We start from the raw sequence: 25,139 nt of genomic DNA on the forward strand, positions 1-25,139 counted from the left end.
CAACTCAGAGATCCGTATCCTATCTCAATGTCCACAAGTGTCCCATGATGCCTAGGGAACAGACCAAACCAACAAACAGATTAACTATGAAGTCAAAACACACCTCCTAGGCTTCAACATCTGTTCTCTGTAGGGATTATTTGGAAATGCGCACTTGTTTCCCAAAGGTAAAAAATACATAATAAATAAGAACACTGATATCCAGCCAACATGACAAGCCATGTTTTTTTTCACCCTGTCCCGTCCCGCGGGACAGCAACTGGGGCCGAGCACCTAGAAGGAGAAATGAAAGGGACAGGAGACACAAAGATGGCGCAAGACAAGTCCTGATCAAGCTGTGATTTTTATTTTTTAACCACACACTTATATATCATAAAGGCAGGACGTCGGGCGGGGGAAGGAGGGGGAGCTTATCTTGTAGCTGCAATGCTTGTGCAAGTAGGGGAAAGGTTACAAGGTATTAAGGCACAAGGTCACACAAGGATGCGTTATCAGTACTATCCAGCCTGGGCTGTCTAGTCCTGCCTCACTACTTTTCCACTAAGAGGCCACATGCTGTGTGGTCCCCGACATCACCCCTTGCGCTAAGTCAAATTAATGAGAGTAATGATTCTTCAGCAGGTGCCATCAACAGTTGAACTTGACTGCACCCTTCAGTACACGCCTTGAGGCAGCTTCCAGTGAACACCAACAGCTGAGGCTCCAAATAGCTCAGCCCAGTCTGCAGGTCAGTGCCCAACCTCAATGCCATCTGCAAAGTCAGGGTTCACACTTAGATGCCCTCTGCATCTCTTAAGGAGGTCCCACGTGTATAGTAACTAGATGTTCAACAAATGTAGGATGAACAAATGAGAAAAAGTAGCCTGTAGTTATTACGAACTTGGGAGATTTTCCTGTTTTACTAAATATCTTAGGAGAGCTAAATTTAACTCTTTGAAAGTTTAATTGGGGCCAGCATTGTGGCATAACAGGTTAAGCCACTGTCTGTAATGTCGGTATTCTATATGAGCACAGGTTCAAGTCCTGGCTGCTCCGCTTCCAATCCAGCTCCCTGCTAATGTGCCTGAGAAAGCAGTGGAAGACGGCCCAAGTGTTTGGGGACCTTCTACCCAGAAGAAGCTCCTGGTTCCTGGTTTCTGCCTGTCCCAAGACTTGCTGTTGTGGCCATTTGGAGAATGAATCAGCAGATAAAAGATCTCTCTGTCTCTGTAACTCTGCATTTCAAATAAATAAATTAATCTTTTAAAATGAGACTTTACCTGAACTTACTTTGTAAGGATGAAAGCCAAGTTAGGTTCTCAGAATTGGAAATGGATTACATAAATTGTGAGCATCCATTCTCGGAAATATTCTGCAGAAATTTTAAAGCCATGTTTTTGGAAAACTATTAAGTGTCCTGTGGAAATGTTTAGGACACAACGTAAGCTAAAAGATGTGCTTTATAACCAAGATATAAACCAAATTACTAATTAAATTCTGTCTGTGTATTCACACACAAGGAGGTATATATAATGATTAGAAGATTATAAGTCAAAATTTAGCAACAGTTGCTTCTAAATTCTGGCTTATGGGTGATTTGTTTAAACTCATGGATATATACTTGTTGATGCAGAGGACAAACATTTTTGTTTTATAATTTATATATAGGCCACCTGTCAAGTTAAATTGTTCTAGTGTAAAATCTAGGAAACACTGCCTAGGGGACTTATGGTGCTACAGCCAGGCCTTAAATTAAATCTCAGAAGATTTCTATTGGCAGTGATTTATTTATTAATGTATTGTTGATATTGCAGGGGGAATGAGTTGGAAGAAAGCCGGCTCAGTCAGAACATAATATAAAAGTACAGCTTCCTCTTGGCTCCAAAAAGATCCAGAGAAAAGCAATTTCCCCAGAGCCAATGCTCATCCCAAAATGGTTCTGCTTATTTCTTTAAAAAATTTCAATTTATTTATTAGAAAGAGTGAGGGAGAAAGAGAGAGAGAGAAATTTCCCATCTGCTGGTTCACACCCCAGATGGCCATAAACAGCCAGGTTGGACCAAGCCAAAGCCAGGAACCAGAAAGTCCATTCAAATCTCCCATGTGGCCGGCAGGGGACCTAGCACTTGGGCCTTCATCCTCTGCTTTCCCAGGCGCATTTGCAGGAAGCTGGCTTGGAATCGGAACAGCCAGGAATGGCGCCAGAGAGCCAACATGAAGGTTGGCACTGCAGGTGGCTTCATGTGCCGCACCACAGTGCCGGCAGTGAGTGAAGTGCCTCTCTTCCTTCTCCTGTCAGAGGGTTGGGACTGAAGCCCATGACCCACGAGACAGAGACACCCACACGCTATCTCTTTCACACCACGCGGGACGATGTAAACACTCGAACGCAGCCTGGGTTTTGATGGAGGTGCCATCTCACATTGCCTGAGAATAAACAAAGATGAGCATGACTTAACAGAACCGCCGTCCCAATGCGGTTGTGATCAATGCTGTAAAGATAATTGGCTGTTAACAGGAATTGCTTCCTCGTCCATGCTGCATTCATATATCATCAGTCTTCATTAAGACAGTATTCATAGATCATTGATTTTCATTAATATAGAATAATTCCTTCCAGCTCCAGCCACTGATCAGCTTCTAAATGCCTTAAGGATGCCTGTTTTCTGCAGAATCCTAATCTTTGTGAATAAGCCACTAAAAATACCTAGTTCGGGGCAGGGGAGGTGGGGGTTAAACTCCGTTCACAACTTCTCATGACGTTTGCCAAAATAAGCAAAGGCTGCGATACTCCACATTCTTCAATGCATTGACAACAGGGGCTTGCGCAGGAGTACGTCCCACGAGGGACGTTCACCTGTTTTGCTCACTGGCACACCCCAAGAGCCCAAAACGGGGTCTGGCACGCAGTCTGCGTTAAATAAACTATTGGATAAGGGAGCAGCATATTCCCCCATCAAGTAATGTGCAGAGGAAGAAGAGCCACATCTTTGCTTAAGGACACTGGGGCTATGGCATCATGTTTATGGCTGCAATGATGCCGTGAGCAACACTGGGATCCGTGACAGCGCCCTCTGTTGGTCAGGATTGATCTGGAAACCAGCTGCTGCTCTGGGGGTCGGACGCATTCACAGCCCTCAGTGTTCAAATGCCGTGCAGCTAAGGTGCTCCAGGCCTCCAAGGTCAATGTCAAAGCCAGCTTACAGACAGTGCAGGTACACTCATGGGCAATGCGTTATTGTAAGACTCCGAGGGAACACAGCAACGGCCTTGGGACACCATGGGAATCGTCAGCTCAGGGTGCTTCGCAGTCTCAGCATTAGATCCTTTCTCCCTGTCAATCACTTCATGTTTCCGTGAACTTGAGCACTGGGCACTGCTGTGCAACTCCCTTCACTCCAACCAACCCATGAACAGGAACAAAAGGAGGCGCTGTCTGTTAAGATTCCGAGGTCTGGGGAGTTACTCCATGAGCAATATGCAAACACATCCATTAGAGTCACTGTGTAAGAATGCAACGATACTAGCTTTTCTTTCAATTTACATGTATTAGTTTTTAGGTTGCTAATGAGTTATTATGACATAACTGGCTGGCGCCGTGGTTCACTAGGCTAATCTTCCGCCTGCAGCGCTGGCACACCAGATTCTGTCCTGGTTGCTCCTCTTCCAGTCCAGCTCTCTGCTGTGGCCCGGGAGTACAGTGGAGGATGGCCCAAGTGCTTGGGCCCTGCACCCCATGGGAGACCAGGAGAAGCACCTGGCTCCTGGCTTCAGATCAGCGCAGCGCTGGCTGCAGTGGCCATTTGGGGGGTGAACCAACGGAGGGAAGACCTTTCTCTCTGTCTCTCTCTCTAACTCTACCTGTCAAAAAAATGACATAATGCATAATAATGAACCTGATTATTATTTTTGAAGCATTTTATTTATCTATTTGAAAGGGGAGAGAGAGAGGGAAGGAGAGAGAGGGAAGGAGAGAGAGAGAGAGAGACAAAGAGAGACTTTACTCCCCAAATGACTACAACAGCCAAGACTGGGCCAGGCTGAACCCAAGAGCCCAAAACTCAATTTGAGTCACCTATGTGGGGTAGCAGGGACCCAACTACTTGAGCCATCACTGCACGAAGCTGAATCGGGAGCAGGGGAGGCAGAAGTTAAACCCAGGCACTCCAATATAGGATGCAAGTGTCGTAAGTGGTGCCTTACAGCTCCAAATGCTTGCCCCTGAATCTAACATAACTCATGTATGTGTTAATTATGCCCATCAGCCTTAGGACATACTGAAGGAAGCATCAGGATACAAAGAGCTACAACACCATTCTTCTACATTCTTTGTTGTACTGCTTGGGCGAGGACTGGTGATCTGCTCCCTGGACACCACTAGAGGTGCTGACAGTCTTTCCTTACAAACCTCATCTTCCCATAGTTACTGCAGGTAAGAGGGGGAGGGGGACCCAGCTGGGCAGAGAGGCTTTCTCTGACCGGAACTGGTTTACTCGCTGTCCCCCACCAACACGGCCCCAGCAGGTGCCGTCTGTAGCATGCTGTGCGGGAGACATCACTGGATCACCGAGTGGGGTGGGAGGCTGTGAGAGGCTATGGACTGGAGTCCGACACCTGCGAACCAACCCCGGCTCAGCTCCTGTTATTCTGCCGGCTCCCGTTTCACCTGCCGCAGCCCCGTGCACAGGGGCGGGACATGACTTACTTATCTGTGGGCATCAGCTACTCAACTCGAGCGCCAGCTTCCTGGATCATTTCTTAGGGGCTATGAATATTTATAGAGGACTCAAGGATGAGAAGGTGATCAGTGCCAGAAGCCAAGTGCAGGCTGGTGTTCACAGGAACAAGGGCAGAGGGCAGGGCAGCCTTCTGGCCTGGCTGCAAGGGGGCTACTGCAGAATCCACCGAAGGAAGTCAGGGCTGGGGAGAACTGGGCAGCTACGCCTGTCCTCCCCCCCTCCCCGCCAGCACCCCCCCCCCAAGAAGTCAGGGCTGGGGAGAACTGGGCAGCTACGCCTGTCCCCCCCCCCCGCCAGCACCCCCCTCCCCAAGAAGTCAGGGCTGGGGAGAACTGGGCAGCTACGCCTGTCCTCCACCCTCAGCCAGCACCCCCACCCCACCCCAGGAAGGGAGCTCCCAGTTTTGAGTTGCCTGAAACACAAATCCCCAAGAACCCCACTGCCTTAACAACTCACAGTTAGCACGCTAAGAAGATTGGCTCCATTTTTGTATTCAAAACTATGATTATTAGTTAGGCATCCATTTTGCATGCATCTGTTTGGAATGCATCTAGAAATAAAGTATTTTATCTTAAAACTTGGGAACTGCTGAAATTGAACACGTGATGCTATTCCTAGTCAGCTCCATGAAGCTTCCAAGTAACCATCACAAGTTCTTGAGGTCAGATTGTAAGACAGAGATACAGGCCCCTCCCCATATGGGGATCAAGACAACTGAGTTTTCAATGCTGAAGGAAGAAGGACCACTAGTCCCTAAGAGTGTGGCAACCCTGGCCGTGTCCCACTGCCTCGAGAGTTGGTTGGAGATGAGGAGCTGATTTAGGGTAGACAAGACTCTGAGTATAAATGTCAGGAAATCATGAGGATAATTCTGTTCTTGGGGGAGCAGAAGTCTCCCCAGAACCTGAATTATTCAGGTGCATTACCCATACACATTAACATAGCCCAGGCGCAGGCACCATGGCGCAGTAGGTTAATCCTTTGCCTGCAGTGCCAGCATCCCATAGGGGCACCGGTTTGAGTCCCGGCTGCTCCTCTTCCGATCCAGCTCTCTGCTATGGCCTGAAAAAGCAGTAGAAGGTGGCCCAAGTCCTTGGGCCCCTGCACCTGTGTGGGAGACCCAGAAGAAGCTCCTGGCTCCTGGCTCCAGATCAGCGCAGCTCCGGCCGTTATTGCAGTCACTGGGGATTGAACTAACGGGTGGAAGACCTTTCTCTCTGTCTCTCCCTCTCACTGTCTGTAACTCTACCTTTCAAATAAATAAAAAAATCTTAAAAAAAAAAAAAACATAGCCCAGACTTGGCCTTGAATTTCACACTTCATTGTGGCCAGTAAGCACAGCCAAGAGGAAGTGCATGAGATAGAGTACAAATGGATTCTCTTATAGAATTTTTTAAAGATTTATTTATATATTTGAAAGGCAGAGATACAGAGAGAGGGATAGAGCAAAAGTAATCTGCCATCCACTGGTTCACTCCCTCAAATGGCCTTAACAGCTGGGGCTAGACTGATTGAAAGCCAGGAGCCAGGTGCTTCTTCAGGTTTCTCCCACGTGAACATAGGGGTCCAAGCATTTGGGCCATCTTTGCTGCTTTCCCATGCACATTAGCAGGGAGCTGGATCTGAAGTGAGGCAGCCAGGACTTGAACCAGTGCCCATACAGGATGCCAACACTGCAGGAGGAGGCTTAACCTTCTACCCCACTGAGCTGTCCCTCTGACAGAGTTTTTAAGGCAAATATGCCATGAACAACCAGTCAAGCAAGCACTGCTGAAAACCTCCTACCACAAGTGCACACCATGGGCCAAGAACTGCTCATCACCAGGCTGTTGAGGGATGCCAACCTCGGGCCCAGCCCAGCCCACACCACTGAAGGAGAATCTATATTTTACTAGACCCTCAGGGGACTCATAGGCAAATTAACTTTGTGAGGCTGTTGCACTAGGACTCGATGGTTCTCAAGGCTGGTAGAGGGATACAATCACTTGGGAGAGGTCTCTCTCAGCTCTCAAGGACCGCAGCTCCAGCTGAATCAGGCCGATTGACTCAGAATTGCCTGGGCTGGGGGGCAGACATGGTGGCTGTTCAAGTCTTGCAGGTGCTTCGGGGATACAGCTTGGGCGGGGACTCCTCAGACTGGAAGACGAGCATTTAGCAAGGGTCTCACTTTCACCTCACTTATACCTAGGACTTGGGCCATTTTTACTGTGCTTCTATGCACCGTTAAAATGAGCAGATCTTCTAAGATCAGCACTATGCTGGCCCTTGTGGAGCTGGAAATCTGGAATGGAGATGCAAGGGTACTTGAAGAAGTTCATGAAAAATGAAATTCAAAGATAAGTATATTTTGCTGCAAAAACACCCGTTTTGAATGAAATTCATGCCTAGTTTTTCCATATTACATATTTCCATAAACTTTTTGAAGGCTCTTCCCACATTAACTTCACAGAACTGTTTTATTAAGATGCATTAATTCCACAGAAGGCTATGTGAATTCTTTAAAAAAATCATAGGATGCAACAGGTGTGTAGACAATAACACAGGTTTTAAAGTGAAAGCAAACTAGACTCAAATCACCACTCTGAATCTGGTTGCTTTCTACTGAGAACGCTTCCTAAAATAAAGTAGGGCTAATAGTTCAACCTCACAACCTTGTCACAAAGATTAAAAGGGCTTGTTTGATAAAAGTTGATTTGTAGGCAACCAAGACAGAGTCCAAACCAAACTCCAGCCCTCATAATCGGCCCAGGGCCCCACACTGCCATCGGTTCTGAGGCAAGATTGACCCTGCAAGGACCAAGGGTGCAGGAAGCAGCAGGCAGGGAAATTATTTGGCAAGAGCGAGTCGGAAACGCTCAGGTACTGATAGCCAAGTGTTCGCGGAGCTGGCATACGTCTGCTGTCATGACAGCAATCCGAGATGGTTTCTGAGCCTGACCAGATGTCTCACAGAAAAACAGGAAGCCTAGATAAGAGCCAGAGAGAGCGTAAAGACGAAAGGTGTGTGAATAAAGGTTACAAGGTTTGAAATCACACGAACAGAAGAAAGGCCGACGGACAACTTAATAGCTCTTGAGACCCATAGCTAGGATGACAGAAGTTGAGCTGGGAGTCAACTGTTTTCTACAGCTGCTGAAAAACAGAGAGCATGAGACTGGAAGGGTGGGAGGCGGGCAGCTCTAGGGAGCCGCTGCCTGAGGTTGAGACACGGAAACCTGGCGGAGCTTTATAGAACTGAGCATTGCTAATATGCAACAGGGATAGCAAGCATTTAGAACACAGGAAGACGAGGAGATGTGAAGTGACAGGGAATCTCTCTAGAAACAGAGACAGCTAACACAGTAACCCAAAATTCCGTGACTATCTAGATATTCATCATTCCAACTCCTAGCCTATGAATGAAGCATACTGTTTCAATTTATTTATTTGGGGCTGGTGTTGTGGTGTAGCAGGTGGAGCCGCCACTTGCAATGCCAGCATCCCACATGGGTGTTAGTTCGGGTCTTGGTTGCTCCACTCTGATCCAGTTCATTGCCAATGGCCTGGGAAAAGCAGTGGAAGATGGGTCAAGTGCTTGGGTCCCTGTCACCCATGTGGGAGACATGGAAGAAGCAGCCTCCTGGCTTTGGCCTGGCCCCATCCCGGCCATGGCAGCCATCTGGGGAGTGAATCAGTGGACGAAGGATATCTCTCTCTCTCTCTCTCTCCCTCTTCCTCTCTTGCTGTGACTCTGCTTTTCAAATAAATAAATCTTTGAAAAAAATTTATTTATTTGAAAGGCACAGTGGCAGAGACAGAGGGAGAAAGGGGGAGAGAGAGAGCCAGAGACAGAATATCTTCCATCCTCTGGCTCACCCCCCAAATGACCACAAGAGCCAGGGCCGTGCCAGGCTGAAGACAGGAGTGTGGAACCTCCATCCAATTCTCCCACATGGGTAGCACACAAAATTCTTGAGTAGATCTAATATTTACCTTATAAAAACAGGAGGTCCCACCTTGGGTATATGCACATTTACAATGTTTATCTTTTTGTTGAATGGCTCCCTTCATCATTACACGGTCACTTCTTTGTCTCTCTTCACAGTTCTCATGTGGAAGTCTATTTTGCCTTCTACATATAAGGCTACTCTTGTTCCCTCGTGGTGCAGGGCTGCATGGAGTTTTCCCATCACTTCACCTTCGATCTGTGTGTTTCTTTGCCAATGAAATCAGTTGCTTATAGGCGATATTTTTTGGATCTTGTTTTTTTCCAACCACTCAGCCACTTAATTAGGGAATTTAATCCATGTGAATTCAAGGTTAATATTGGCAGAGAAAGACTTACTCAAGTCACTTTCTTCATTTTGAGTATCCTCTGGTCTTTTCTTGCTCTTTTTTTACTCGTTGAGGTTTGGGGTTTCCATCGTGATGAGGCTGGATTCTTCCCTTTTTCTCTCTTGTGTGTCTGCTCTTCAAGCGAGTTTCATATTTTCGTGTGTTTTGTGTACAGATGTAGGACTCCCTTCAGCATCTTTTGTAAGACAGGACAGGTAGGGACAAACTCCCACAGTTTTTGCTGTATTTCCTCCTTTTATTCTAAAGGATAACGTTTCTGGATAGAGCACTTTGGGTTGGTAGATTTATTGCTTCTTTGGAACTATGAAAATGTCCTTCCATTGCATCCTGCCTTGCAAGCTTTCTGCCGAGAGATCTGCTGTTAATCTAACGTGGTTTTCCCTAAGTGTGACTTTGACCATTTTCTCTTGCTGGTTTTCGAATTCTTTGCCTTATATATATATTTTTTTTTTTGACAGGCAGAGTGGACAGTGAGAGAGAGAGACAGAGAGAGAAAGGTCTTCCTTTTGCCGTTGGTTCACCCTCCAATGGCCGCCGCTGCAGCCGGCACACCGCGCTGATCCGATGGCAGGAGCCAGGATCCAGGTGCTTTTCCTGGTCTCCCATTGGGTGCAGAGCCCAAGCACCTGGGCCATCCTCCACTGCACTCCCTGGCCATAGCAGAGAGCTGGCCTGGAAGAGGGGCAACCGGGACAGAATCCGGCGCTCCAACCGGGACTAGAACCCGGTGTGCCGGCGCCGCAAGGTGGAGGATTAGCCTATTGAGCCACGGCGCCGGCCACCTTATATTTTTTGACAGCTGGATCACGGGGACCTTTTCTGTTCAAGTCTGCTCAGCGTCCTCCATGCCCTCCTGTACATGGATGTCCGTTTCCTTCTCGAGGGCATTTGTCATCAATTATTTCACTGAATGGATTTTCTATGATTTCTCCCTCTGGAATCCCCCGAATCCTAACCTTTAGTGGTGTCCCATATCTGTTGAAGACTTTGCTGTCTTTAAAATGTATTTGTTTCTGTCTATTTCTTTTTCTTTTTTCTTTTTTTTTTTTTTGACAGGCAGAGTGGACAGTGAGAGAGAGAGACAGAGAGAAAGGTCTTCCTTTGCCATTGGTTCACCCTCCAATGGCCATCGTGGCTGGCACGCTGCGGCCGGGGCACCGCACTGATCTGAAAGCAGGAGCCAGGTGGTTCTCCTGGTCTCCCATGGGGTGCAGGGCCCACGCACTTGGGCCATCCTCCACTGCACTCCCGGGCCACAGCAGAGAGCTGGCCTGGAAGAGGGGCAACCGGGACAGAATCCGGCACCCCGACCAGGACTAGAACCCGGTGTGCCGGTGCCGTGAGGCAGAGGATTATCCTAGTGAGCCACGCTGCCGGCCCTGACTGAGATATTTCAAAAAGACGTGTTTCATGCTGAGAAATTCTGTCTTCTGGTTGACCTGGTTTGTGGTCGAGGCTCTCAGCTGTATTTTTCATGTGCCTATTGAGTTCTTAAATCCCAACCTTTAGCTTGGTTGACTTTTGTGGTCTCTACCTCTGCTGAATTTCTCATTCATATCAAGCACTGTGTTCTCAAGTTGATTTAATTGTCTCTGCATTCTCTCCCTGTGTTTCCTCAGAATGACTCTTTAGAATTCTTTACTAGAAATTCCATCATTATCCTTCACTTTGCACAGTCTTGCAAGTCAGTTTTTATTTTCCCTCGAAGGCATCATGCCACCTCTCTTGCACACTTTCAGAGTTGTGCATCTGGCTTCTCAGCTGCCTCTACTCCTTTCCTGAGGTCTCCTTTGTAGTAGATGTCATTTCTGAAGATGCCTCTCAGAGTGTCAGCTCTGTTGGTTTGGTTCCAGTTGGGCACTGTAGTGTGTTTTTGTGATAGCTTCTTCAGCTGTAATCAGTGGCTTTGGGCATGGTGTAAGTAGCAGTGGGGGAGAAAGGCTATGCATCCACGCAGGCTACAAGGTAAGGAGACACTCTAGTGGCCCCCACAGGTGTACTGCACACAGCACTGGGGATGGGGCACCTATGGTGTGGCCACTCTGGCAACGGCAGAGGTGTGCCAGGAGTGTTGAGGCCAGTAGATGTTTCTTCATGCACCTCAGAAATGTCATCAAGGGACTCCGGCACCAGCAGCCCTGGTGATGGGGTGGGGCGTGCTTGCTCCACCTGCCCTTAGTCCCAGCAGAGGAGCGGGTTGACAAGTGGGAGGGACATCGACATTCTTGATATATTAGTTTTATTGGCTAAAATGAAAGGTCCAGGTATTAAGATTCCATCTGCTCTGTTGATGGCAAAGCAAAACAAAGATGCTGATGATTAGCAGTTTGCACTAATCAAGACGTAATCACAGCAAGAATTCACAAGGAGGCCTTTCACCCAGGCCCCTGCTACTCAGTTAATGATCTCAACAGGCATCCAGAGCAGCAATCACTCCTCACAGCACTGGGGACTCCTGGCTCCCAAAGACCGCTGCATCTTATGCGTTTCTTCATGCGTTTAATCAGCACAGCTGAAAGTATGAATGGTTGCCTCCAGAAAGGATCGCAAAAGCTTAGTTGGGTGCTTTGGTGTTGTGCCATGTCTCTCATGACACCACAAGCTGGCCAAATTACTCTTGAGAACTTTAGGTAGACGGACAAAGAAAGCAATAAATTACCATATGCTCAACCGACAACTGATGAAAATCACTTAGCAAGAAATCCCACTCAACAACAGAAATGGCTTCTCTCAAGGCCGGCAGGAGTTGCAAACACCTTTCGCCTTCCTGGTCTCAGTGAAGTAAATCCACCAAGTGTCTGCATCACATCATGAATTGCATAGCCGAGAAACCAACTGTCTTACTTTCATATAGAACCACTTCATAAAAATGAGAGGAGTTTTTCCATGGCATTTGAAAACGGGAGCTGAGCCTTGAGGTCAGGCCCTCCATGCCTCCAGGAGAGAAAGAACAGATGCATTTATGCTGGGCCAAGTGAAAGGCGACAGGATGTCTGAAGTCAGGGGAGTAGCTGGCTTCCGGGGGCCTAGGAAAAAGAGGGTTGCAAGTAGGGACAGAGACCTGGGCGGCTTAAGAAGAGATGTCCATGGTGATGGAACATCACCAGGAATGTTCCCAAAAAGCCCTGGTCCTCTCCACTGGCCTAGCTTGGCACAGAGGATGACATCGTTGCTGGAAGCCCTTGACCTGCACCGACCACATCAGCTTGTGCAGGAAGACAGCAGAGGGACACTGGCTTCTGAGGATGCCCCAGGGGTTGGCCTGTAGAGGCCCAGAAGGAAACTCCATGCTGGGTGACCACAACATAGGCAGAGCCCACAGGCTGAAGGACCCCTTGAGGATGCCAAACCCCTAGAACCTGAATAAGGTGAAAGAACCCCAAGAAGTGGCACAGGCTGGCCTTCTCACCTGCCTTGAGGTGTCAAAGGACACAAGTCATAGGAGTTGATTTCAGAAATACACAGGAGTGTTATACCAATTGCACGCAAGTGCCATGCAGTGATTTATAACTATGATGTCCAATTATTAAGCTGAAGCGAGTGCAAGGCAAGTTTTTGAGGCTGATGGCTAAACTACACAAATATTTCAAAGGATGAGACTGTAGCTGGAGCTTCTTCTACCAATGATTTCAGGGGTGATGCTAACGTTATGAGAACCTTCTCCAATCCACACTTTAAACACTTCTTTAAATTTAAGCATTGTTGCCAGAAAATCTTTCCCTGTCACTTTTTTTTTTCTCAATACTAATGTATCCTATGTTTCCTGTTGACAGTTTCAAAGTAAGAATGGGAAATCAATTATTTTATTGCTCTCCTATACTCTCTCATAAAAGTGTGCTGCGGAATATTTTCTGGGATAGAGGTATAACTACATCATAAAAGCTATTGGCATTGGCCGGTGCCGCAGCTCACTAGGCTAATCCTCCACCTGCAGTGTCGGCACCCCGGTTCTAGTCCCGGATGGGGTGCCAGATTCTGTCCTGGTTGCTCCTCTTCCAGTCCAGCTCTCTGCTGTGGCCCGGGAAGGCAGTGGAGGATGGCCTAAGTACTTGGGCCCTGCACACACATGGGAGACCAGGAGGAAGCACCTGGCTCCTAGCTTTGGATCTTCACAGCACGCCAGCCATAGCGGCCATTTGGAGGGTGAACCAACGGAAGGAAGATCTCTCTCTCTCTCTCTCTGTCTTAACTCTGTCAAAAAAAAAAAAAAGCTATTGGCATCAAGCATTGTCTTAGACTACTCTTCAACCCAGAGTAAAGTGAGCTTATGGTCTTTAAAAGAACTCGTGAAACCCACAGAGGCAGTCTCTCCTTAATAAAATCCACAATTTTATCAACTCATCAGCCTCCTGTTTCATTAGTCATCAGACCCAGAACAAAGACACAGCCACTTCGACCTATCAAAACTGCAGCTGCAACAGTTCAGCTAACCTCACACTGCTAACTCACTGGGCCCCTGCTAACTGAGAGCGTTGGACTGATCCTGGTGCAGCCAACTCCATGGAAACAGGACTACAAGAAGGGGCACCTGTCTCACCTTCCCTGAGTGAAATCACCCTCTGGACTTTGGGGTCCCGACGAGGAACATAAGGTGGTTTCAAGTAATGATCTCTCAGCTCCTTCCAAACCCTCCAGTGCTAGGAATCTATTTCTTGTATTTATAAGCAGAGAAAAATGCAAAGACACTGTCAGAACAAATGCCTGAATCTACACACGATGCCCCAGAACATGCCAGCTTCCCTCATTTAAGGAGAAATGCACTGCTATGAAGAGCTGCCTGTTTGACAAACTATTGTTTGCATCTATTAAAACAAGTCTGCAGACGGACTACGCCAGGCACACCACTCACCCGACGCTGATGATAGAACCGCTACGGTGTATAAAGTCTTCCATGCAAATAGAAGGTGCTGATTGAACCTGCAGAGCATACATTATTCAAAAATCTGAATTAATGTAACTTTCAAGCAGATCTAGAATATCCTGATCTTTATTCATTCACCAGAGAACTGAAATAAGGTTTCATTCTGTGTCTGGCATGGAAATTTATGGAAAAGTTCTGAAGCTGTGGCTCGCTCATTTCCAACAGAAATAAGGAAGGAAAGAAGAGAAGCCACAAGCCCTCAGAAGAAGGGGAATTTGTGATACACACACACAACGCAGCAGAGTGGAGATCACTGTGTCCCTGTGCCTGAGCCCGTTCCCGCAATGTTCCCTCGGCCCACAGATGAGGAATACTTGATTTACGGTTTATAGACGGTCGTTACCAATCATTGTAGGGACAGCCTTGAAGTCTGAACTGCTTGTTCCGTGGGTGAATCAAGCATCAAGCTCAAGTCCATTATTTTATGAAACATTATCACAGCAGATCAAAGAAAGGGCCCGCAACCTGCACTGGGGATCCTGGTGACTTCCAGTGATGTGGCTCACGAAGTAACATCAGGCAGACTCCTCACCCCGCAGGCTCTCAGTGTCTTCCTCATCAGCAAAACGGACATCACAGGCATCCTACTCGTGCTATTATAAAGATTAAATGCAGCAATGATTGTGCTATATCTGGTGCAGCATCTTTACCACTTCCAGTTAAAATTATTGAGTTTATTACTAAGCTACATTCAGCCTGCTTGACTATATATAAATTGATCACATCCAGGATCTCTCAAATATTATGTATTTTTATTTCGCTGAGAGACTTAGAGATTTTAAAAAAAAAAAAAAAGCTTATTATAGGGGCCGGCGCTGTGGCGCAATGGGTTAATGCCCTGGCCTGGGGCGCCGGCATCCCATATGGGCACTTCTTCTAGTCCCGGCTGTTCCACTTCTGATCCAGCTCTCTATTATGGCCTGGGAAAGCAGTAGAAGATGGCCCAAGTGCTTGGGACCCTGCACCCACGTGGGAGACCCGGAAGAAGCTCCTGGCTCCTGGCTCCGGATCGGCGCAGCTCTGGCCGTTGTGGCCATCTGAGGGATGAACCAGCCGATGGAAGACCTCTCTCTCTGTCTCTCCCTCTCTCTGTAACTCTGTTTTCAAATAAATAAATCTTTAAAAAAAAAACTTACTATAAATAGCATTAGTATGAAGTAACATTTGCTATGTACAGTTGATCCTCACTATTCCTGGCAGCTATGTTCTGGAATGTCACCAGAACACCGGATCAGCCCTGGACCATTGCTCCTAGAGTGAGGACAGGGTTAGGATCCTGTGAACTTGTGGTCACGATGTGTGATCAGCTGATCCGCCTGTGGCCTTGCTTCGCTGTTAAGTAAGACGCCTTGTATGTGGTCCTTCAACACTGAACGAAACGCCTGTTTGGCAAGCTATTGTTTGCACCTGTTAAAACAAGCCAAACAACTAACCCGTGCAGTTTCTCCACAACGCATGCCCCTGGTGTCTTGAAATCAGGACACTGGGTAGCACTTCAGTGCTTTCCCTGGGAGCTAAGTCACTAACAAACAGCACAGAACACAAAACACGCAGCACCTGACAAGACCGCAGACTGGGCACCTGTCTCCAGCTCGCGAGCTGACACACGGAGGCGGAGGGTGGCCTTGTCTGAACTCATCTGGGAATACACACAAGGTATGATGCAAGTTGTGTTTTTTTGTTTGTTTGTTTGTTTTTCCAGAATTCTGCCTGTCAGCCAATGACCACACAAGCCCCCGGACTTGGATGATATAAATAAATTTTAGTGAGTAGGTGAATTCGCAAATGCACTGTTCTCAAATCATGAGTTTCACCGGTGTGGTTTCACACTTGTGTGCATGCATCCACAACAATGCAATCTTGACACTCCCAGCTGTGGGGCAGGCGCTGTATTAAGTGTTTCCTACGTGTTTTCTGTTTTGTTGTACTAATTCTATGATGTGAGTGATTTCCATAAGTTTTGCCAATAAGAGATGGGGGCTTTAGAGTTAACTTGGAAAAGATCATGGCTGGGCCAGTGCCACGGCTCAATAGGCTAATCCTCTGCCTTGCGGCACCAGCACACCGGGTTCTAGTTTCGGTCGGGGTGCCAGATTCTGTCCTGGTTGCCCCTCTTCCAGGCCAGCTCTCTGATGTGGCCAGGGAGTGCAGTGGAGGATGGCCCAAGTGCTTGGGCCCTGCACCCCATGGGAGACCAGGAGAAGCACCTGGCTCCGCCCGTGGCGGCCATTGGAGGGTGAACCAACGGCACAGGAAGACCTTTTTCTCTGTCTCTCTCTCTCTCTCACTGTCCACTCTGCCTGTCAAAAAAAAGAAAAGATCATGACTATAACCAGAACTTAAAGCTGGGTCTGACTTCATCTCTTTGTATTTCTCTCCATCACCTGTTTTACCAGGAGAGAGGTTTTGGCAAATCAAACCGAAGGACAGAGGTGACACTTCCTGCCAAATTGGAAAACCATCTCTGACAGTCATGTTTAACTGAAACTTAAATAATTAAGGTAACTTGGTTTGAAAATAAAGCTATGGACAAGGGCCAGCACTGTGGCCTGCCGTGCTAGCATCCCATGTGGGTGCCGGTTTGAGACCCAGCTGCTCCACTTCTGATCCAGCTCTCTGCTATGGCCTGGGAAAGCAGGAGAAGATGGCCATGTCTTTGGGCCCCTGCACCTGTGTGGGAGACCTGGAAGAAGCTCCTGGCTTCAGATTGGCTCAGCTCCAGCTATTGCGGCCATTTGGGGTGTGAACCAGCAGATGGAAGACCTCTCTCTCAATCTCTCTCTCTCTCTGCCTCTGCCTCTGTTGCTCTGCCTTTCAAATGAATAAATAAATCTTCAAAAAAAAAAAAAACAAACTATGGACATTAAATGCCTATCATTATCTGACATAGAGGGGGATTTCAAAAGTTCACGGAAATGTGTATCAAGAGCTTATATGTGAAACAGTGACACAGTGACTTGAAGGGGCAACATGCCAAGCAGGATAGATTAAACTCTCCTGCGATCTCGCAGAGCCCCAAAGCATCACAACGAAGGCGGACTTCTTGTTCTTGCAAAGTCTGATGGATGTTCAATGGCCCTCTTCCATCTTGCAGCCTGGCCCTAAGGAATGTGCATTGCCTCTACTCAATCAATCGACAGCCTGGGAAATGCAGAAAGCAAATGGGTTTCAGATAAGCAATGTCCCTGCCGCCACCAAATGGACCTTCTTATTAATCCCGGACACAACACCTCAGCATTCCAATTATGCATTATCTTCAATCTGCACTTTGTTTCCCGGTAGAAAACGGAGAATATCAACAGATTTTTTTTTGGTTTGCACTTCCTATTTCTTCTCATTCATATTCTCATCCAAAAAAAATTAAGAACAGTTAAAATAGATGCTTTCTTTGGGATTTTGAGCCAGAAGTTAGTTTTTCATTCGTATTCCAACCAACTTGCTGCTATGGGTTTACAGAAAAGAAGAAAGGAAGAGAGTGCCAGCCAGGGTGTTTGCAGGTGCTGCTGGTCATGCTATAATAAGCTCACCCTGGGTTAGCATAGCCTATAAGCCCAATGGCTGGTGTCTGTAACAGGAGCGGGACACACAGCTCACAGGGAAGGCCACAGGCAAGCCAGCAGAGCCTGGAGGGAGCCAGCAAATGCAGAAGCTAGGGCATTCAGCGAGGGAGTCTTGCCTACAGCCTGCAGAGCGGGCACTCCCAACAGCCGGTCTGCTCCACTTCTGATCCAGCTCCCTGTGATGGCCTGGGAAAAGCAGCAGAAGATGGCTCCGGTGTTTGGGCCCTGCCACTCATGTGGGAGACCTGGATGAAACTCCTGGCTCCAGGCTTCACCCTGGCCCAGGGCTAGCCATTGTGGCCATCTAGGGAGTGAATGAGTGAATCAGCAGATGGAAGATCTCCCTCTCTCCTCTCTCTCTCTCTGCCTTTTTCCATATTACTCTGACTTTCAAATACATAAAATACATAAACAAATCTTTAAGAGAGGAAGAGAGAGAGATCATCAAGGCAGCATGTGAACAACCCTAAGTACATTCACAAATACAACATTAGAGACTCTGGGCAGGCACCTGGCCTCAGCGTTCACACACGGGTTCAGATGCTCCTGTGCATGCTGGAGGGCCTGGGTTCGAGTTCTGCTTCTGCTCCAGAATCCACTTCTGTGCTGATGTGGGCGCTGGGAGGCAGCAAGTGATGGTTCCTGTCGCCCACAGGGGAGACCTGAACTGAGTTCCCTGCTCCCAGCTGCAGCCTGGCTCAGCTTGGCCGTCGCAGGCTGTGGGGGTATGAACCTCCAGATGGAAGCTCTTTTCCTTCTCTCCTCTCCCTTCTCCTCCCCTCCCTACCTTTTGCCTATCTATCATCTATATATCAATAACAATCAATATCCATCATCTCTCTATCTATCTATCTACCTATCTACCACCTCTCAAATAATATGGGGGGGCAGAAATCAGAGGGACTCTGATAGAAGATTCAGGCTACTACTCCTCCATCATCCATTTAGGTATCAAATGCTCACCTGTGAATGATCTAACAGTTGCAACTAGTCAATGCACTTTAGTTTAGAAACAGGCAGGGGAAAACAATGAACCACCCACAGAGGACGCAGTTAGGGCAGAGCTGGCCTGAGCGCCTGTCAATCTCCTGACCCCCCCACCCCGACCCAGACTCCACCCTCTGGGGTGTGGAGGGCAGAGACAGCCTGGCTGAGACTCTCAGGGTTACAGGGACTTTAAGAACAAACCAGGGTTAGTGCTGAGCATCGTGGAACGGCCCTGCCCCAGCTGCAAAGCTGAGCACCTGACCAGAATATTGGTGGACTCGTCTGCACGTGGGGCTCTACCCACATATGCCAAGCTGCATCTGCTGCACCCCAAAGATGCATGCATGTGGATGTGCACACACACGCTCACACACCGCGATTTTCTCTCTCCTTTGACAGTTCCCCAAAACGACCCATGCTTCACTCACAGTCCCTGACTAAGGGTGCCCACGCCATTCATCGCTGCGGCTTCCCTCCCCTAGTTCCTGCCTGTGGTGTGGCTTCCCGAGTTCCTACTGCCCCTGAGCTGACAGCAGCAGCCTCTGTCCCACCCACAACGTGAATATGAATTGATGCAACCAAGACAGAAGCCTCGGCCATTCTAGCTCCTTGCCCAAAGACAGATAAACTCGGAGTTTTACCTCTTATCCCGACATCCTTTGAAGTCCAGGAGTTCACTCCTTATCCCCGCAGTCTCACATCGTGTCGTGCCCCGCCCCCCCCGCATTCTTCCCCAGGTTTGGAAGCCAGCACCAGACCTGAAGAGCCTGTATGAGGAATTCACCTCTGCCTACTGCCCTGCACCCTACCCGGACCCTCAGTCCACCTAAGATACAAAAGCCCAGCCCCTGAGGCCTGGGCCCTCAGCCACGTGCTCGGTGTGTGTGCACTGGCAGTTGGCCGCCAGCGCTGCAAACTTATTTATTAGAATAAATTTGGTTTGGCTGTGAGGTCATATCCTGCCACCTCTCTGACCTGCACCCCTTTTCCTTCCATGATTCCCACCCAGAGGCCCACTCACTCCCCCCGCCCACCACCACCACCACCAAACCCTCCTCACCCTTTCAGCTTTGCAGCAGGATCTAGGAAAGCAATGCACTGGAACAGAGATTCTGAAACCTACTCAAACCAGGAAGCGCTGGACTGGTTTTCATCCCAGCAGCTGTGCCAAGGAATTCAGAAATTGCAGGCAACGTGCACCCATCTGCAGAAGGCCCTGGACTGCAGCTGGTTCTGCAGGACACTGGGTGCGTGCCTGACCCGGCAGAGAGAAGCCACGGCTCACAGAGCCTGCGCTCCCCCTCATTAGAAGAGTAGCTTGCAGCAGCAATGAGTTGTGCTTCCATTATCCCTATCCAAGAACCACTAAGGCTCAAGACCTCGTTACTCACGGAGGGGCAGGTGAAGCCCACACCTGAGCGGGCTACTGCAGCTCGCTCTCTGGCTTCTTGATCCAGCTGGCTGGGTTTTCTAGGATGCTCTTTCCCTTTTGTTCCCATTAAGGATGTAATTTCAAGCTGAACTGGTTGATTAGGCAGAACCGTCCCCAGTAGGCACAGCCATAGTTCAGAGGCTTAAGTCCTTTAACAATGGCTGCTGGGTCTGGCTACAGACAGCAAGGAGCAGTGGCCATGCTGACGCCATGCAAGCAGCCAAGGGGGCTGCATTTGGTGGCTCAAGGAAACACCTGTCCCAGAGTCCCTTGGTTCTTCTGTTCTTGCACTGGAGAACTTGCACCATGCTTCAAGCTGTGTCCCACGTTTGGGAATTCATTACTGGTTTCCTTTACTTGGTCTTTCCTTGGTTTCCAGCCCCAGCACCCTTGTCTTACTTAAATGATGGTGCCCTGCCATGCCCTAAACAGCCTCTTTTTTGGGACCCCAAGAGTGCAGCCAGCCAGGGCTCTGCCACCCCCTGCAGCCTTCCTGCAGCCAGCTTCCTGCTTGGTCACTTGTATGTTCTCTGATGCTGGGCCCTCCTGGGCTAGGTCCTCTCCCCGCATCGCATCTCCCGACCTTTAACTTGTGCATAACTACTAACATTCGCACCGTGGTTCACCTCCCTCCAGGTGCACTGCCCTCTCTGGTCCCCGTCATGGGCCAGGGGGACCAGCTGCCCACCAGGCCCTCCAATTTCTCTGGGGCTGTCCCTCTCCAAGATCCAAGGATGCACTGCAGAAGGATCAAGCGAGCTGAGTGCAAAAGGCAGGCGCCAGCACGAGGAAACGAGTCTGCTGCCACCACTAAGCCACAGCTACAGGTGCTACTTATCCCATTCTACCCCCATTCCCTTCTTGCCCACCAACAACAGCCTGATTTCTGCAATAGTGAGGGCTGAGCTAGCCCTGTGGACAGGCTGCACTGAGCCATTAAATAAAGCCTACACTTTAAGTGCTTTTGATTTTTTCCTTTGGAACTTATTGATGACGACTAATAAATTACCCCTGAGTTCTGTGTACCAGCTCCGAGGGTTTGTGAACTCAGGGAAAACAATCTGGTGCCTGGTTGTCTTGAGGACGTATTTACACTCACAAAGAACTGTTTTTGCCATGTGGCCACTTGTTTCACCGAAATAATAACTCTTCCATTTGCTAATCGATGTGTGATCCACAAAGATACTGCTTGTCCTCTTCCGGCGTGCTACCTGCAAAATTAAATTTAACAGCAATGCTATGCCTAGGCAGAGAGAACAAACAGGCTAGCTACTCATCCCTGGGAAACAGGTACAAATTTTCCACCGCTGTGTCTTTGCGGTGTCTATTTTAAGAGACGTGATGGGGAGCGGGTCACAAGGTGACTTAGCCAGCGTTTTAGAGGGCAGGAATCAGGAGATGCAGCCCAGGGCTTGCTCCGCTCACCAAATGCCACAGCGTGCCCCAAACAAGCAGTGCTAGTGCTCGACTCCAGGTGTCATGTGTCTTACACCCCCATTGTGTGCCTGAATGTCAAAGCCACCTTTATGAAAACAACATTCCTTCGTTAAACTCAGTAGAAAAAAATAAATAAGTAAAAGAAGAGTGCAAAGATCCCTTGCTCTTCTCTGGGTGAAACAAGACGTTTTCCTTAAGAAAAACACTGGTGAGGATAATAGCCAAGGATTGTTTGAGACTCCCTCTGATTTCCAAAATACCACTTAAAAAATAATTACACCCACGATTTATGCACGACTCATTAGACAAGGAGACAAAAAATGCATTGCCAAATTTTAATTGCATTGAAAGAGCAGACATCATGACGAACACCCCCACTCTAGTAGCACCTTGGCCACAAGACAAACCCCGTCTCGAAGGCATCAGAACAGCATCCTCAGCTTCGCGACTTACACACCTCTGCAGAATGTTTTAAGCGAAGCCATTGGAAGGTCAAATAATCTGCTATCAATATTTAAACTTTCATCTGTCACCGGTAAAGGCAAAGATGACAGGGACGCCTGTTGGGGGCAAAAAATCGCATTTTCTGCAAAATAAAGTGGTTGTTTTTTTTTTCTTAAGATGACAATTGTTCTTCTGCCAACCCCTACCGACTCCCTCACCCACCCACTCAAGGTAAGAACAAGGTGACAATAATAGCCTTTCTTCTGCAGAGCTTGGGAGGGGGTCTGCCTCTCTCACACACGCACACAATACGCTCTCCATTATCCACGCTGCTCACAGACGGAATCCATCCAGCGAAGGACACAATAGCTATAACAGAGCGCATAATACAGAACAGACAGAAGACAGCACCTTGCACCGTGTAAACAGCCGTGCCATAGACGCAAGCTGCTGTATCGCTAACCTACAGGAGCCAGACAGACCAAATGAGCCCCTGGACCTCAGGATCCATGACAGCAGCCGCTGCCGGGGGCGCCCCCGCCCATCCCCCCTCCCGCCCTGTGGGTGACATATGCCGTCAGACCCTGATGCCGCCTGCAAGGAGACAGCGTGATTCACGTGGCTGGCACAGCTTTCGGTTGCTGGTGCCTCCCCCCGGGGATGATCGCTGACACACATACCTGTAGTCTTTAATGGGGTTTTCTCTCCTAGCAACAGTTTTAACCTTTTGGCGTGGATTTTGCCTTGATAATGCGAGTCGGCCACCACGGCAGAGGTAAAGGACATGTTACAGAGAGTGCAGCATTTGTTTTTATCCACCAGATCGGCGTCACTTCCCTGTGTGGGAAGAAAGAGAAAATAACCTTAGAGAGAAACCTAATCCCTAAGACTTTTTTTTTTAATTTTTTCCTTTTGCAAACAGACTAGCTTATGAAAATGTCTTCTTTTTATGATTTATTTATTTATTTGAAAGAGTTACACAGGGAGAGAAGGAGAGGCAGAGAGAGGGAAAGAAAAAGAGAGAGAGGTCTTTCATCACTGGTTCACTCCCCAGTTGGCCACAATGGCTAGAGCTGTGCCGATCCGAAGCCAGGAGCCTCTTCTGGGCCTCCCAGATGGGTGCAGGGGCCCAAGCACTTGGGCCACCTTCTACTGCTTTCCCAGGCCATAGCAGAGAGCTGGATCGGAAGTGGAGCAACCGGGACTTGAACTGGTACCCATATGGGATGCCAACACTACACGCGGCGGCTTTACCCAAAACACCACAGCACTGGCTACAATTGTCTCCTTTTTGTTCTGCTACCTCTTTCTCTCTCTCTCCATGATAGTCACTGGCAAAGCATGCTCAGTGGCTGACTTCAACATCCATTTATTTAGTGTCTACTAATGGCAGAAGCTGAAATCCAGGAAGGAGTTACCCCAAGACAGGTGGAGCCCGCATGGAGGCCGGAGTACATCTGTGTCTAGCACGGGGGGCGGAGAAGCAGCAGCCTCTAATTGCACCCATTATACTCATTAACGTTAAGTAAAATATCAGAGTTCCCAGGGCCTGAATTATTTAGCAGGAATTATCATTTGACATTCAGCTCTGCCTTTCGCCCAGTTCAGCCTCACCAGGATACATGGCTGTGATGTGCAGGACTCTTTTTTTGAATTTTGTTACTTTAAGGAATTGGACATTTTTCATAATTAACTCAAGTCTATATCATGAAGCTACGATGACTGAGCTGGCTGGATTTCCTGGGAGAGTCTGTGCAATTTCCTTCTTCTTCGGGAAAGGTGATTCGTTAAGTCTGCAGCAAATGCTTAGAGCAGCCTGATTTCAATGCCTTTGTAAGACTTAATGAGAACGAATCATGACTCAGAAGAAGTAAATCCTTTGTCAGATCATGTGGCCTGGCCATTGTGCACACAGGTCGTCAATTGCCTGTATTTATGCAAGGTGGAGATTAATCCTTGCCTCGCCTCCTGCCTCATTGGAAATTGAGGGTAGAGCGGACTCTTAGATAAGGAGTTAATCTATCTCTAAATGGAACAGCAATGGCAAAGCACCTCTTTGTCAGAGAGAGTGCCAGTCCCCACAATGGCCCCTACTCTTATTCCCAGATGGCTCAGACGCTGCGATTTAAAATTGGACAGGGAAGAAGATGAGGGTCTGGACAGGGTGGAGGAAGAGGAATTGTAGACGCTTTTCTGCATAATAATGAGGCATCCAGACTGCTGGAGAAAGCATTGCCTTCCAAATTATGTGTGAGTTGGAAAACTACGCAAGGCATCAGGCTGTGACATCTCTGATGATTGGTTTTCCGATCTTGGGGGAAGGGCTGGGTGAGAGCAAGGGGTGTGTGTGCCCCAGGAGACTGGCCCGCAACTCAGACGTGGCCAGGAAGGAGAGTTCTCAAACACCAGGGGTAGGACATGGATTTTCTGGTAGAAAGTGGATCTCCTGGAGACTGGAGGAGCCTTCTCTTGGAAACTAATGTGGTAGGAAATGGAACAGCCACGGATGGGTGCTGGTAGCTTCCCCTAGGCCACCTCAGCAAGGAAGCCTGGGAGAAGGTTCAGTGTCCTACAAAGGGGACAGCCCGGAAATGCCTGTAAACGGCAGATCGTGGAGTTCCTGAAGGATCCCAGCCATCCAGAGAGGAGTGGGCAGCCCCGGAGGAACAGAGGGTCCAAGCCCGTGCTGTCCCTCCATGTGGAAGACAATGTTTGTTCGTCCCATCATGTTTTAAGAGGAAAGCTTGTCAAGGTGAATGTGGGTGTTTGAATTATCCTAATTTTTTAACCTACTTTTAGCAGGATATAGATCAAAGTGTGTAATATTTTTAAAAATTCAGTCATGAGATCCTAAGACAGTGTTCAACCCACAGTCCTGGGCTCTCGGCACACTGCCTGCTGTGTCCTGAGGAAGCTCCAGCAAGTGCAGCCTCCCTCCCTAGGCCTTGAACATGGAGAACTCTCCAAAGAAAGGCCAGGAGTCCAGACACAGGTGGCTGACACCCCCACACCAAGAATACTCAGGCCGGTGCCGCGGCTCACTAGGCTAATCCTCTGCCTTGCGGTGCTGGCACACCGGGTTCTAGTCCCGGTCGGGGCGCCGGATTCTGTCCCGGTTGCTCCTCTTCCAGGCCAGCTCTCTGCTGTGGCCAGGGAGTGCAGTGGAGGATGGCCCAAGTGCTTGGGCCCTGCACCCCATGGAAGACCAGGAGGAGCACCTGGCTCCTGCCTTCGGATCAGCGTGGTGCACCGGCCGCGGCGGCCATTGGAGGGTGAACCAACGGCAAAAGGAAGACCTTTCTCTC

The 25,139-nt window shown here is 48.5% G+C and overlaps 1 protein-coding gene and 1 long non-coding RNA gene across 5 annotated transcripts in view; both read right to left on the reverse strand.

Annotated features, from left to right (window-relative positions):
- ZMAT4 (zinc finger matrin-type 4) overlaps nt 1-25,139 on the reverse strand; it is a 367,435-nt gene that overhangs the window by 122,181 nt on the left and 220,115 nt on the right. For 3 of the 4 annotated variants that reach the window (XM_051832388.3, XM_051832389.3, XM_089327366.1), the window contains exon 4: nt 22,515-22,671. In XM_051832388.3, coding sequence (XP_051688348.1) covers nt 22,515-22,671 — 157 coding nt within the window. Of the gene's footprint in view, nt 1-19,644; nt 20,208-22,514; nt 22,672-25,139 lie in introns of those variants that run through there. The other variant, XM_089327365.1, reaches the window with a different exon arrangement.
- LOC149127907 (uncharacterized) lies at nt 10,255-19,240 on the reverse strand. Its single transcript, XR_016230087.1, has 4 exons — nt 19,163-19,240; nt 14,440-14,567; nt 13,903-13,970; nt 10,255-12,079 (listed from the first exon to the last, which is right to left on the reverse strand). It is a non-coding gene; the product is annotated as an uncharacterized LOC149127907 (long non-coding RNA).

Source organism: Oryctolagus cuniculus, chromosome 2 (assembly GCF_051225735.1).
Source record: "Oryctolagus cuniculus isolate XC-2025 breed Fujian yellow rabbit chromosome 2, ASM5122573v1, whole genome shotgun sequence".
NCBI lineage: Eukaryota > Metazoa > Chordata > Mammalia > Lagomorpha > Leporidae > Oryctolagus > Oryctolagus cuniculus.